This window comes from Triturus cristatus, chromosome 8 (genome assembly GCF_964204655.1).
Source record: "Triturus cristatus chromosome 8, aTriCri1.1, whole genome shotgun sequence".
Taxonomy (NCBI): Eukaryota; Metazoa; Chordata; class Amphibia; order Caudata; family Salamandridae; genus Triturus; species Triturus cristatus.
Window position 1 is genome coordinate 1,628,068,585 of NC_140591.1, and position 16,315 is coordinate 1,628,084,899.

General features: G+C 45.0%; 1 protein-coding gene across 6 annotated transcripts in view; it reads left to right on the forward strand.

The window, feature by feature from the left end:
* The window catches only part of LOC146808458 (transient receptor potential cation channel subfamily M member 2-like), a 729,321-nt gene that overhangs the window by 389,542 nt on the left and 323,464 nt on the right, over positions 1-16,315 (forward strand). For all 6 annotated transcript variants that reach the window (XM_085623568.1, XM_085623566.1, XM_085623567.1 and 3 more), the window contains exon 18: positions 11,958-12,171. In XM_085623568.1, coding sequence (XP_085479694.1) covers positions 11,958-12,171 — 214 coding nt within the window. The remainder of the gene's footprint in view (positions 1-11,957; positions 12,172-16,315) is intronic.

Genomic DNA, 16,315 nt, shown 5'->3' on the forward strand with positions numbered 1-16,315 from the left:
TTGTCGTCTCCCCCAGGGGTATAAGAACAGCCTGGGGGTATTCTCAGCAAGAGTAACTGAGTTACTCCAAAATTTTGATGATGAAGCATTGTCCTATGTAGATGATATTTATCGGACGGACGATGACTTAAAGAGGCTGTTGACCAGGGTGAGCACCATTATTATGGGATTCGTCTCTGAGGGCTACAAATGGAACTTTAAAAAATCAAAAATAGCCCACCTCAGTGTCCTGTTTCTAGGATACGAGCTTTCAAATGAAGTGAAAAGCCTGGCAGCTAACTTTTTAGAAAAGTGTGCGCTGCTCCAACCTCCAAAAACATTTAAAAACTTACAATCGATACTGGGATTCCTACATTTTGGCAGAACATACATTTTGTATTACGCAGAAAGAGTAAAACCTTTCTATGACTTAATAAAACCTGACTTCTCAGTTAGACATTGGACACAGGAACATTCCAATATCCTATGTTCATTACAAGAACATGATTGCTTCCAAACACTTACAGACACGCGGAAACGTACGCAGCTTGGTAATACGTGTAATGGCGGGTCAGTGTGGGTACACTTACTTAACTTTCAATTAAGGCGAAACTGAACCAATCGCATACAAATCACACCTGTACACAAACACAGAAATGCGTTTCACTTCAACAGAGAAAATCCTGACAGCACTTCAGACCGGTGTAGCAAGAGAAAGAGCACTGGCTTAGGGGAAGCGTATAATCGTCGCCACCCCGGTACCAGCCTTAGAGGCTGTTACAAAGGCTAGCATTCCAAATGCAAAAGCCTTACATCCGAGATGGATACAATGGGCTAATTCTCTTACTGCAACGGATGTTGAATACAAATTTGATGCAAGTCTAAAAACACAAGCATTCCTGCAATATAAATAAGAATATCCTCTACCAAATTAACTCTTGCCTCTAGATCAGTATGAATATATTATTTACACTGACGGATCTGCTCAATCGGCCATAGGGAGTACGCAACGATACAGCGCGGCATGTGCTATCGTTAAAGGTTGCATGCAGGATGGAAAGTTGAATCCAAGTTGCACTAACATGCAATCTCTAGGAGACTGCACTGCTCAGATGGCAGAACTAAAAGCACTGATACTAGCACTTGTAAATACGGATAACAATGTCCCCACTCTAATTGTGTGTGATTCCTTTTACTGTGTACAGTTGTATAATGAGTACTCACATCATTGGGAACTAAACAGGTTTAAAGATGCGAAAGGTGGCACAATTAAGCATAAAATGCCATGGGAACAGGTAGTTGAGTTGAAAAACGAACTACCACGGGCTCACGTGATACATACACTGAGTCATCAGCGTGATGGCGTTCATGTTGAAGGGAATTCATTGACTGATGAAGCCGCTAAAGGGGCTGTACGCACGGCTTCTGTAGCGGCAATCACTTACTCTAAAACGAGAATAGATGGTGATATTATGGTGGCTGTCATTGCTTCTCGCAAAGGAAGCTCGGCAGTACCTAAAAGGTTTCCACTCAAGTACTCCTACAAGTTAGATGCACACAACATTCCATATGCTCAGATTCCTGGAGTGGGAAATAGAGTAATGAAAAAAATATGGATTGTAGGAAAGGTTTAATACTAGCAGCACACAAGGGTTTGGGCTCTGAGCACATAGACGTTACAGCAACTATTTCTTTATTGAAACAGCGCTATTGGTGGCCAGGACTAACCAAACAAACTAAAGACTGGGGGCCATATGTAGGTAGCTAAATACCGGTCGGTAACGGCCGAAATTCGGTAAATATCCAGTTACCGACCGGTATTCAGGCAATTGAGATGTAGGAGTCCAAAAAGAAGGATTCGGTAAATATGAATCGGTAAATACCAAATCATCTTTACCGAATTCTAAATTACCGATTCATAATTACCGAATTCATATTTACCGATTCGGTAAATATGAAATGGTAAAACGATACAAGAGATGTAGGTAAAGTCGGTATTACCGAATTCCATGAAATTCGGTATTTAAGAGTCGGTAATTAACACTGAGTGAAAGCAGGTGGTAATCAGCCACAGTGCATATAAGCAATCCCAAAATGCAACAGCGTGAACACCATGGCGGCTCTGTATGTGATTGCAAGGCGCCTACGTCTACAGGCAGCAGGTCAGAGGATTTGGAGACGGGAGGAATGCATTTACAGACAGCGCATCACACTCATTCAACAGACTGAGGCTGAGATACATGAAAGGTACAGGCTACACCCCCAAACCATCATGGACCTGATAAGGGACCTGCACCCACTCCTGGACCATCCAACAACAAGGGCGCATGCCATACCACCACATGTGCAGGTGCTCCGTAGCCTACATCTACTCGCATCTGGCAGTTACCAGGGGGTGATAGCTGCGGTAGGCAGGGTTTCCCAGAGTTGCCTGTCCCGTTTCTTCAGGAAGTTCCTGGATGCCATGATGCAGAGAATGCAACACTACATTAGCTTCCCAAACACACAGGCTGAACTGCAGAAAACAAAGACCGACTTTTACCAGATGGCACAGTTCCCGCATGTCATAGGCTGTATTGATGGCACACACATTCCAATCTGCCCACCAGCAGCCACTGAGCACATCTACAGGAACAGAAAGTCCACCCACTCCATAAATGTGCAGGTAATCTGCGATGCAGGCAACATAATCACTGATATCGTAGCTAAGTTCCCTGGGAGCACCCACGACTCCTTCATCTTCCAGAAAAGTGGGATCTACACACGACTGGTTGCCGGAAAATTTGGAGAAGGATACCTGCTAGGTAAATCACTGTGACACTCCATAATACTTATCACAAATGAATGTGTATTGAGGCATGTGACTAATGGTACTCTCTTACTCACCTAGGCGATAGTGCATATGCCGTGCGGTCATTCATCCTCACTCCCTGCCTACACCCATCAACCCTGAGTGAGAGACGATATAATGTGGCACACAAATCAACACACAACGTGGTGGAGCGCATGTTTGGACTATTGAAAAGCAGGTTCCGCTGCCTCCACAAAAGCGGAAAGCGTTACAACAAACAAAAGCGGAGGCACACGCCAGTACACACCCATCATCTGCTGCAAGATCATTACCACTTGTGCAATGGTGCACAACCTTGCCACGAAGACAGGTACAGAGGTGGAAATAACAGATTTTGAGGACAATGATGATGAGTCTGCACAGCCAGAGCCCAACGCAGCAGGAGTGGCAACAGCAACAGATGGGAGAGAGAGACGGGCAGAGATCACATGCAACTATTTCTAAGTATGTAAGGGGACACAGCCAGTAGTTGTATGCCATGACGTAGTTTTAATTATGCGGCACTACGCCACAACACAACGGCGAAACTGGCCTATCAATTTTGTGAAATCCATAGTTGGAATTCAAGGGTTACTTCACCCAACTGTGTCCTGCAATTGTGTGCTGCATCAGCGTCTGAGCCCACGCACTACAGTGCGGGATGCCAGTGATTGAGTGTCCTCACTGGCTGTGGGACCAGTGGCAGCCCCATGCCATCTGTTGCTCCTCCGTGTGTCTGTGACAGGGGGGGTAATGCTGCTCCTACTGGTGGTGTCCTCGCTGTCCCCAGCATCCACAGCACCAGTTGTGGCAGACTGGCTTATAAGCAGCACCTCAAGTGCACTGGTCACCCTCACCATCCCCCTTGACACATCATTGCTGCAGTGCGCAAGCCCCTCCTACATTGCCAAGGAGCGCCTGCAGAGCAGCGAAGTGGCAGTTGCCAGGCGGTTCACTGCCCTTGTGTGGTGATCTTTTTTCTGCCTCTCCCTTCGCCGTGCTGCTCTGTCCTCATCCATCTTTGTGCACAGCAGCATGACGGACTGGTACATGTCCCGCATGCCCGCAGCCATCTCCCTCATGCCCTCAGCCATTGCGCTTATGCCGCTGTCAATGTTGCCCATTGTGTCATTGAGGCCCTACATTTGGCGCTGTACTGACAAGATTGCCTTGCCTTGTAGGCGCTGCACCTTGACCATGGTGGCCTCCAGCCCTAAGAATACACCATGGCTCTCACCCTGTGGAGGTGGACTGCGCACCCGAGCCCTGCGGTGATGTCTGGCACCTGTGTGTGCTCCCTCAGAGGCAGAGGGCACACCGGCATGGCAACCATCCAGTGGCACAGTGGATGTTTCCGCCCCCTCGAGTCTTCTGATGAGGACTCTGACACATGTAATCTGGCAACAGCACGCCTCCTAGACCTGAACAATGCAGGTGGTGTCAATGCGGGTGAGGCCAGCAGGAGTGGCGATGCTGGATGTGGTGGCGAGGCTGGCTGTGGTGGCGTGGCTGGCTGTGGTGGTGAGGCTGGCTGTGGTGCTGTTGTCTGCCCAGCACTCGTGGTGGCCTTCTCTGAGCTGTCCTTCCGGGGTGCCCTCTCTCCCTTCTCCTGTGCAGTCCTGCGCGAATTATCGCCTGTGGACAGAAATTCAACATCAGCTCAGTGTACCTGCAGCCCTGCATTGCTACATTTCTGCAACACTCTCTCATTGTCCTCTGCGTGCTTATCGCTAATGTGTGTAACATGCCTTGTTGTTCTGTGCAATTCTAGTCATGTTTGGGGTTTCACAGACTAGATCTCCCATAATGCATTGCTGGTATGCGCTAACACCTGTACTGGAGTGGGATTCTCATTGCCCAATTGTGGATTTGGGATAGGGGTAGGGGGGGCACAATGCTGTGCATGCGTCTTACCTTGTTTGGTGGCGGCTCTGGCAGAGGTGTCTGCATCCCCAATCCCCACGACAATTTCGGGCTCAATTGTAGACTCCACGAGCTCCTCAAGTTCTGTCAGGGCAGGTGCCCTGTTCCTTCCTCCTCCTGTCCGGCTGGCCTCTTTCTTCAGATCAGCCATCTTCCTCTTTGTGATGATACGGATATCGTACCACCGCTTCTTCAGCACATCAATGTCCCGGGGGGTCACTCCCATGGCATTTACCTGCGCCTGGATTCCCAGCCAGATCTTTCTTTTCTCAGATTCAGCCACTTGCAGGGACTACTTTCCGAAAAGCTTATGGTGCTGCTTCACCACCTCCTCAACAAGTACCTGCAGTTCCTTTGGACTGAATTTGAGTTTCCTCTTCCTTTCCCCTCCATCTCTCTCTGTGTCCTGGCTGGCCATTGTGTCAGTTTCTTGTGCAAATTCAGGAACTGGCTCTGTTGCTCTCCTCTGCACTCCCAGCCTCTCCAGAGTCTGCTGATTGTGTGCACCTGCCTGGGTGTGGCCACTTCCTGGTTGGGTGGGGTTGGGTTTGCACTGGATTGGCTGATTCCTCAAATGATGTAAATTTGAATTACCGAATCGGTAACATCCGATTCGGTATTTACTGATTCGGTAAATACCTATTCGGTATTTACCGATTCGGTAATTACCGGTTCAGAACTCCGGTCGGTATTGTGGAATCGGTATTCATTTACCGAATTTTACCGATTCGGTAATAGTTACCGAACAATTTGGTACATAGCAAATACCGATTCGGTAAAATTCGGTATTTAGGAATTGGTATTTCTAGACTACCTACATATGGCCCTATGTCTTGAAATGTGACATCTGCCTGCAGATGAAGGGGACCACCATAATACTCCCGGCACATACACCATTGTTTAAATCAGACAAACCACTTGCTTGTGTATATTTGGATCACTGCGGCCCCTTACAATCTGATGGAGCTAAAAAGTATATCATGGTTGCAGTGAATTCATGCTCAAGATTCCAGTGGGTATGGCCTCAGCGCTCGGGTGACGCACAAACTGTTATAAAAGATTTGCGAGTCTTTATAGAGACATACACAGTTGGCACGTTACATTCTGACCATGGCCCGGCGTTTAGCTCTCGGGCTTACAAAGAGGCCATGGAAAGTATGGACTTAGCATTGCGGTACTCCTCTCCTTACCATCCTGAGGGAAATTCGGTTGTGGAAAGGAAAAACTGGGACTTAAAGCAATCTTTAACAGCTAGGGTGTTAGGCAAGGGCCGTAGTTGGGTCAATCACTTTTATGGGGTACAGAGAGCCCTTAATAACCAGCCAAGAAGTTCTCTAGGGTTGCCACTCCATATGAGGTCCTATTTGGGCTGAGAACGTGGGTACCTGATCTTGATTGTGAAGGCACAGTGACGGATGGGAAACAATTTGATATCCATGAACGTTTGGCTGTTTTACAGGATCTAAATTAATCCAGGACAAGACAAAGTAACGTCCTCACAAAACAGACCACCACTGAGGAAGTCAAGGCAGTCACAGCAAGACCTGTCTGGATCCCAAAAGTCGGGGATCTGGTCAGAGAGAAAATAGCGGCCTAGAAAGAATTCGGCCCATCCTACAGAAAACCTGTACCGGTCCTAGCAGTAGAAGCAACAAGAACTGTGCGTTTGCCGCATCTTACCGGGAAAAAGGAGAAAAGATTTGTCTCAATCGACTTAATCAAACCACAATATATGGCCAATACTAAACAGTAGGCCTCCTGGACTCCACAGTAGCAGACCCGCTCCTCTCGCTACAATCCAAGAATTTCAAACAGAAAGACCTATCATGTTTGAGGAGCCTCCTGTACGGAATGAAGGACTATGCAACAATGCTATGGAACTCGTTCCCCTTGAACTCAAAGTTCAACTTTAAAATCAAACTCAAAGCAACACCCAAGTTCCAATTAGACCAAATACAGACGTCTACATTAAAATGCCTTGAGAAGAGCAAAGTACAATTTCAACAAATCCCGATGCAATTCCAACAATTGATCGAACTGCTTCTGGCTTTTTCATGAATTTTGATTTGTTTTCTTTGGATCCAAGTGAACAGGAAACGATGCCAGCCAAACAATCACTCAAGCAACAAATCAAAAACTTTGTTCACTTTCATCAAAAAGCATACCTGGTATCGCCTTGGGTAGAACTCTGGGTAATGACTGAGATACTGTTTTTCTTTTCTGGCTAGTCTTAGTTATAACATTTAGCATGCTTATTAATGGAAGATACATTCAGAAAATCTACAGCCCAAAAGGTCAACTTGATTTTAAAGCCACATCAATCATCACACCGTGAACAAAGAGACTTGTCATCAGTGAACATTACAGCAGTTCCTATGTCGGACGGTATAGTGTGGGACAAGGTTGATTTCGATGTATTCGGCCCGACCAAACTTTTAAGAATTCCTCATTTATTTAAAATGTCATTAAGTAATATCATTACCTCCAGTACCCTTTCTGATGATTGGGATGCTGAAACTATTAATAACATGTTGTCTGATTTAGAAAAAAACTGCTGCATTTCCAAATACTGAAATGTCAGAAAGTAATTCAGACTATGACACTTTGTACTGTTACCAACATTATGGTCATCATTTCTTGCACAAATCTATTTCACCTAGAAATGTTTTTGAATACCATCAATGGGAGCATTGCCCTACAACACCAAAGAGTAGTTCTCATACCTTTGCACAGAAGTTTTCATACTTTTCAGGTTTTAACACCACAGATCCGACCTCATATTATTATAAGGTTGCACTGACATCAGCTCTGAAAACTATGCTGACTAACACCAAACAGATTTACTCTGCTTTCTTTATTGCCCAATTGTCTGAACAGGGATTTGACCTATGGAAGGATACAATAGACTTAAAATCAGTCTGGGGTTCTAGAGACTGGCAAGTCCAGGGAACAGAAGCGCTATTTAAAGCATGCCTCATTCCACAGCAGATGATATTTCTGAACAAAACTGTGCAACATACATTCTGTCTTGGAGAAGCCAAGATAAAGGACTTTAACACACCTCGGTTTCCAACACCATCACATTGGTGGCAAAATTCAACTACAAAGGAAGGGGCAACAGTAGATGACATTTTACAGTACAATAGAAAAAAACCTAATTGAAAAGAATGGGTGGTTTGGCCATTAGACACGAACATATGTCATAAGATATTATCGGGTATTACCGAAGGGTACAGTATCCACAGGCCAGACCCACACTATGTACAGAGAGAACATCCAGGGGTAGTGACATGCTATAGTGTTGGGAAGTTGTTTCTTGATTGGCTAGAAACCTCAACACTCACAGAAGTGAAACAACACTTATCTTTACTCACACAAGAAATGGATCTTAGGGATTTTTTACAAGGTCCCAGGAATCAACGTCAGGAACGTTTCATATATGTTGGCATTTATGCTGCCTACAATTAACATTGGAGGATATCACAACAAGTGGCCGCAGAGAAAATACGGGAAATAGACCGTATTAACTTAGAAAAATCGTTAGCTGTGGTAGACAATGGGTTAACAACTTTGTCCTCCAGAATATATACCTTAGGCAACGTTGTCTCTTCTGCGATAGAACATCGTAGAACAAGATTTGGCCATATTACACCACTGGCAATCTCAATTACGTTCTATCGTGATATTAAGCTGGACGCTGCAATCATTGCGTGCATGCTTTGTGCCTTGGCGTTTTATAAACAGTATGTCTCTGTTTTCTGGCTATAATCTAACAGATAAACAGGTTGAAATGGCACAATGGGGAGCTAAATATACAATGCTGCATATTGAAAAAGAGGACTGACTACCATTTATCCATGGCCACATAACTCTACTGGTCACTACTTTTCAGTTTCAATATTGCCTTGAGCAAAGGCAGGGGGTCAAATATGAAAAAATGGATAAGAATTACATTAAGGAATCTTGAGATTTACTGTATAGATTTCGATGCCGAAGTGGGGATCGAGAAGTGTTTCTAAGGGGTATAAACTGCAAGAACGCTTTGAGCGGTTCTCTCATGCGCCAGGACATTTCATTGCACGGGCCTTGTAATGGGTCAGTAGCAAACTTGTCCTGCCACATGAAAGGGACTCCAGCTGCCGTGATTAACCGGTGTTCGAGCTGCACTCGAATGGGAGTTACTTGATGCTGAACATTCAAGGTTGCTGTGGTATGCTTCCGGGCATGGCCTATCTGGTCACTGTGAACTCCAAGGTTACTTGCTATATGCAAGTATTGTTTCCCCAGACAAGTACAGTCAGGGAGGCATCGTTAAGGCCTTCATTAAATGTTTCTTTTATACAGTTTGATACTTTCAGCAGACTGAAAGCCATGCTTTTACAGCAAACAGTACCCTTAACCTCTGCTCGAGAGACCTTTGATCTTCAAATCACAAGGACCTCGACTGAGATACAGGCACTTATACATCCAAACTGCCCATTTCAATTCACAGAAATGGTGGGTCGTATCTTTAATATGTCTGATACAAGTGGTATTGTACACCTATTTAAGCCCATAGAGTCAGGATTTCTAAGCACCTTCCAGACAATCCTTGGAGTTATTCCAAACTTTACACACTCCGTATTTGGAAGCATTTTTGGAGGGCTATCTCTGATCCTATTATCAATAGCTGGAATCCTGATTGTCATTTATCTGCTTCGCAATGGACGGCCCAATCACCAACGAGATGGCAAAATCACTCCTGGAGCGGAAATTCCGTGTACGCATGGTACAGCATCTAGGCACACCTCGCTTACGGGAACTGAGCGCCTATTGGTTCCCATCGTTTAGACCAGTCTGGATGGACTGCATCTTACCTGTTCTTTGATGCCTGGTTTGCGGTGACGAATGCGTGTTGGACCTCTGTCTGACACTTGCGACGGACACGCCTGCGGACTTAAACACCAGGCTGGAACCCTTGAGGTCTCATGCTCGGCAATGTCCCCGACGTCTTCCTATACTAACGAGTGCGTTCCTTGAGAATCCGCAGGTGCCTTTACAACTGGAGTGAGCTTTAGCTCCACCACCAGCACCACCAGCACCCAGGTATCGAGTACAACACCGGCTGCCTCTACACCAGTTATTGGCAGTACTGAATATCATCTGTGCTCCATTGATGTACTCTGCTTGGTGTTACAAGGACCGTCCCCTACAGTTGCAAGCAGCGATGATGTTACTTCTCCCAGCCAGAACATTTAATCTATAATTGGCTGATCATGTGCTGGGAAAGAATTCTGATTTTCCTTTTTCTAAACTTAACTAATTTTGGAACATTTCCTAAAAATTGACACTTTCTCGCTGAAAAGCAAGGCCTTTTGACGCTTGTAGAAATTCAACTTATATAAACAAATTCAAATTAGGGCTGTGGCTTGAGGGACAATTCTAAACAAACAGATTTCGTAGAGTTTTTTTTTCTCTTTCCCTTCTTTTAAAACTGATTTTAAAGTGATTTTAAAACTAGTTTATTTATAAACTCATTGATAAATGTTTTTTGCACTATTATCTAGTAAGGAGAATAGTTCACTAGCATTTTTATCATTGTTGACTGGTCGGAAGAGGAGTGGGTGTTACGTTTCATATAGGTACCCTAATATAAGCCCAGTTAACATCATACACCTTCACCTACATTACCTCCCCTACACTACACTGTAACGAGACTTTTTAGGATTGAACTTTTTACCTAGTTCTAGTCCTGGGTGCAGAAGGAGGGTTTCTCCTAAACAATAAAATCCTATAACTCCATCAATAGACTCACACAGTATGAATGAATATTCATAAGAGTTCCTAGAAACCAGGCTGGGGCTATGCCACCTTCCTCCCCATATCTACGTACATGGTTAATCCCATACGTCATCCTCAAATCCAACAATGGCTAATACAAGCAATGAGGGACAAGGGACAAAGGAGCCCTAGATACTTTCTGTATAAATATAGCACCTCTTGCTAGTGTTAGTGAGAGGGGACCGAGACTTCCAGGCCAACACACCGACTAGGGACGCTGAGGCTCCTGCATGCAGACACTCCACCTGACAGTGGTCTGACACATCCCTTGCGGGGTGTCCAACTCGAGACCAAGAAGGGCTTCTAAATTCTCACACTTCAGGTACTGAGGTTGACTAAATCTTAGAGAGATTCTTGGCTTCACACCTACTCACATGCTAGGTACACTTAGGCACATCTAGATAGGAATCGTAGGAGTATGTGCACTTTTATCATGCATTTCATATTCATGTATTTATTCATGCTTATTGCAAGATGGCAAAACTGTACTATCGTTTTATATTCACTGTACTGCTAATCATATATCTCTGCTACTGTCTAATGGTTGTTGCAGCTCATGTATTTTACATGAGAATAACAACTGCCCTTTTTGAAACGCCCAGACTGTTTATTCTGTGTACCTCTGAGATAAACTAAATTAGCACGAGTGACTGAGCGAAAAGTAATACATTGTTTCCACGATTTTGAGGGATCATGGTTGTCATGTTCTAAGGTTGTCAGAAACGAATTTCTCCCCGATAAGAGGAGACACTAGTAGCACTGTGAACTAGTGGGGTGTAAGGAACCAGTCTGCCACCAATCCCACAGTTTATGTTATCTAAACGTGCAGGTCCTGCATGGGTAATATAGGAACTACACAACACTTACACTCTCACTGCCCCTTGCACTTACCGCAGCAGCAGCACTTATCCACTTCATCTTTGTGCTCATTATGTTTCTTTGCATGAACTGATTCAGCGGTGCCTGTCTGGTTCCTGTAGTCAGAGCTGTAGAAGTGCCTTTCAGCTCCTCCTTGTGCTCTGACTGCCCCTTGCCCTCAATGCAGGAGCAGTGCCGGTCTGTTTCCCCTGCACCCACTGCTGAAGCAGTGCCTGTCAGGTGCTCCCAGCTCTCTCAGTTTCATGTTGCACTCACTGCTGGAGCACTGCCTGTCTGCCCTGTCTTTCCATACTTGACTACCCTTGTTTCGACCCTATGTTCACGTAGAGTGAATGTGATCCAACTTCACTAGGCTCTCAGGAATGCTTAGAAGGCTTCATAGCTGTGCTTTCTTCCTGAACTGGACTATGTTTGGTGTAGTGCGGGATTGTGAGAAAGCAGAGCGAGCTGCGTTGACTTTCCTAGAACAAAGTAAGGAGTATTACAGTGAACTCACGCACTGCTGTGTACCTCTCATCTCCAACAGGTGGAAGGAGTCACGGAAACTGACCTGCATGCAGCGCCTGATTGGCTTCTTCACTGCCCCGGTGGTGGTCTTCTATGCCAACGTGGTCTCATACATTGGCTTCCTCTGGCTCTTCGCCTATGTCCTCACTATAGATTTCCAGGCTACCCCTTCCTGGAGAGAGTACCTGCTCTACGTCTGGATCTTCAGCTTACTCTGTGAGGAAGTACGGCAGGTAAGGAAGCCCCGAAACACACCAAGGCAATGGGCCATGATTTTAAGTTGCACCGTTTCTGTATGGAGATCTCTTGTTTGCCTGTCACCTTGTCACTGGTACTCTGCTGGCTGCAAGTTATCACACTGTGGGGTTTGGGGGATGAAGGGGGAAACGAGGTCACAGATTGCTGAGTGTTTGACAAATGAATAAACCTGCATGAGTTGAGCCAGAGGGACTTGTTAGGTCTGGAGTCAATGAAGACCTTTAAATTTTTCTAAAATAATATGTATAAATCTACTTACTTTAAGAGACTTTTTAGACAGCTCTCTTTATCCATTGGCCTGTTGTTGTGCCATTCACATTTTGATTCCTCCCACTACAGCATACAGCACAGGTTAGTGGGTCAGCCTACTTAACCAACTGGTTAATTTCACTTTGAGTATTATATTTTGCTCTTTCACAATGAGCATATCCACTCACAAGCTAGTTCCCTTCAGTGACTGTGTTTTTGTTTTCACATTATTACTTTAGTGTTATCTTTGTGATAGCATGCTTTCTACCCACTCTTCATGTGGCCACAGGGCACATTCCAACTATATCAGTTCCTGCCCCCTGCCAATGCTGTTGTAAAATCCTTTGTGAGGCCTTTGTTTATATGTCTGCTGCTATTGCACAGCATAAAATATTGTTTTCCTGGACTCGCTTTCACCATTGGTTCTTTACTGAACTTTATCCAGGAAAAAAACCAAACTTCATTGTGTTTATTTTGCAGGGCACTTGTAAAACCTTTATTTAAATGAAGGTGGGGTGTAATTTGGGTTCAAGTATCCACTGTTTTATACTGTGAACCTTTTTTCCATCTTCTTTCTTTCTTTCTTTCTTGCTTTCATTCTTTGTCTCCTTTCCTTCTTCCCTTCTTCCTCTTTTGCCTTCTTCCATTTTTGCTTCCTTCTTTCCTTCTTTTTTCCCTTCTTTCCATTTTTCATTCCTTTGTTCCTTTTTTCTTTCCTTCTTTTTGCCTTTTCTTTTATCTTCCTTCCGTCTTTCTTTTTTGCCTTTCCTTCCTTTCTTTCTTGCCTTTTTCCAATCTTTTTTCCTTCTTTTCTTCGTTTTTGTCTTCTTTTTCTTACTTTCCTTTTTTTACCTTCTTTGCTTTTTTTTCCTTCCTTGCTTAGTCTTTGCCTTCTTTTTCTCTTCTTTCCTGCCTTCTTTATTTCTTTCATTCTTTCTTTCTATCTTCTGACCCTCTTTTGTTTTTGCATTCTTTCTTTCATTCGCTCTTTTTTGCTTCATTCCTTCTTGCCTTTTTCTTTCTTTCTTGCCTTCTTTCTTTTCTTTCATTCTTTCCTTTTTTCTTCCCCTTTTGCCTTTCTTCCTTCCCTTTTGCCTCTCTTCTTTTCTGTCTTCCTTCCTTCTTTGCATTTGTTTCTTCCATCCACGTCATCTTTCCTTCTTCTCTTCCCTTCCCTTGCCTTTCCTTACCTACCCTTCCCAAAGGGTGATAAAGTTTAACATCAATGGAGCTGCACCAGAGAGACGAAGCGTAAAATGATCCCACTGTAGCAAGGCTCCTGCATTTGGGGACAAATAATCTGCCCTCTCCTTCCTCATCTAGCCTTATAGATAGCACTGCTCCCACTGGATGTGACAAGGTAGCAAACCCACTACGTGTATCGCTGCATATTAGCAGCAGCGAACGGCGTTGAGCGAAGAATGGCCACTGGCACTCTGTGGGTCGTGTGGTTCTAAGACGCAGGTTCTGCAACTATAACGGGTGGATCTTGGGAGGACCCCTCGCTGCCTGGTCTAGGCCCATGGAGAGGTACCCAGAAGTGAATGCATCATAGCACACGCCACCAATGGGCGCCAGAGGAGTTGAGTGCGAGCAAAATTGCTGGTGGAGGAGATCCCAAGGAGGTGTGACTGAAGCGGCCCATTCAGCTGGATATAGATGCAGGATGCCGTGCTTGGTTTGTACTGAGTGACTGTTCTGCCAGTACACGTTCCTGAAGCATTAACAATGCGGCGATACAAGGCTCCTGGCAGTGCAGTGAAAAACATAATAGGTGATGCTGCCTAATGTCCACGAGGGACTGCTCTTCCCACACCCAACAGGCACCATAGTGAGCTACCTGCTGAGCAGGACCAGGAGGGCCCCCGCATGACTGCAGAGATTACCTCATGGCTAACGGTAATGATCCCCTGTGGTCAGTGAGACCTGTTTGTGCCTCCCCTGCTGAACTGCATGGCACCAGGACAGCGCAAGGGTAAGGCAGAGTCGCTACCTCCTTGGAGGTTTGCACAGAGAGGACAGAGAAAGGCTGCTAAAAAATATTGCTGACACTTTGGATCACACCCAGGGAATATTGCTCTGGGAGCCCCCTATTAGCACACAACAGTGCACTACGGAAAGCGGTGGTACGGCAGAACAACTCTAGGAGGATGGGTGTTCCCTCCATACCTTTCAAAATAACACTGAGCACCCAGAGGAACAGATTGTGAGCCACGACTCAGATGAACCAGTGGGCACATGTGTGGCTGCCCTATCCGGCTGTGATTCATTGCAAAGAGCAGTGCCTGCTTAAGCCTCCCCTGCTGGTCTGCGCTGTGCCTGGTTGGGAAGAGGGGTAGGCCTGGCCATATCATCACTCCATAAACACTGTATAAGTATGACACACACAGCCAAGAGTGACAGCGGGTAATCCCTATAACACTGTATTAAAACAAGAAAACCTGGGAAAGAGGCACCCCGATCAGACATACATGTTGTTGCAAAGATCGATGCGAAGTATGGCCCTAAGGGGCCGGGGCAATGAGGGTGCTCCGGACCATGCCTCAACATGAGAGGAGGGTGAGGATGACATGCATGTCCTACTCTGAACAATGCAGGGCAGCCTGCTATCCATTGACCAGAAGATAGACACCCTCAATACCCGTATGTACACAATAACATGAAATATTGACCAAAATGATGGGTGCCCGAAAGAAGCGGAACTGAGAATTTCCCAATCAGAAGATGGCTGAAAAAGCACAGTGATTCAATCCACACCATGAAAAATTTTCTCCGAGTGATTCGAACCAAAAATTAAAATGTAGAGTCCTGATCCCGCTGAAACGACTTCCGCATCCTTGGAGCACCAGAAACGGCCAACACAGGGAAAATGGAAGAATATGTAGAGCTCAGACTGACCACTTATTTTGGCTCTGAGACATTCTCAAAACTACTGATAGTGGAAATAGCACACAGCTCCCTGGGGAGCCCTGGCATACCTAACCTCTCAATTTCTGTGACCTGGATACAGCGATTCACCTGTGATAGGAACAGTACGAATTATCATTTGATAGACACAGCATATTGCTCTTCCTGGATTTTACACTAGCTGTGCAAGAAGTACCTCAGAAATATGCACTGATTAAACAACAGCTGATCAGAGGTGTTAGAAAAACACACTCCCACACTGGAAGGGTGGTGGTGTTCTCCTAGACACACTGTGGTAGCTTGGCTCGAGTGGTCAGGAATCAGGCACCGTGCTAAGCATACGTCATACCCATACAATAACCATGCGTGCATCCGTTCCAAAAACGACTCTACACCGTAAAAATTATGAAAATATCTCTCTTTATCTTCTTTTTCTCTTAGTTGCTGATTAAATAAATAATAACACAATCACAATATACAAGGCTTTTTAAATAGTGCAGGTCAAATAAATAATACCACTATACAGGTGCAATAAATAGGTTCAGGTCAAATAAATACTGTGAGGGAATAAATACTGCGAGACAATAAATATTGTGCGACAATAAATACTGTGGAACAATAAATACAGTGAAGCAATAAATAGGTTAAATACAATAAATACAGTGCTCTCAATAAATAATTAAAAGCTAACAGTGACACTTAGAAAATCAGATCACATTTAGAATACTCAGGGCTGATTTGGCCCAGTCACGGCTTGTGGTTAGGTGGATGGTCTGAGGGTGTCCCACCTCGCTTGGATAAGGCTGAGGCTAAACTGAGGTAGACCAAGGGTAATCTAGGAATCTGGTTCTCCCAAACTACATAACCCCTCACACAGGTCACTGTAACAGTCTCAGTCCACCCCTGGCACTCCCAGGCTGGTCCTAACACCTCTTTACCCCCTAGGATGGTCACTTAGGGCTC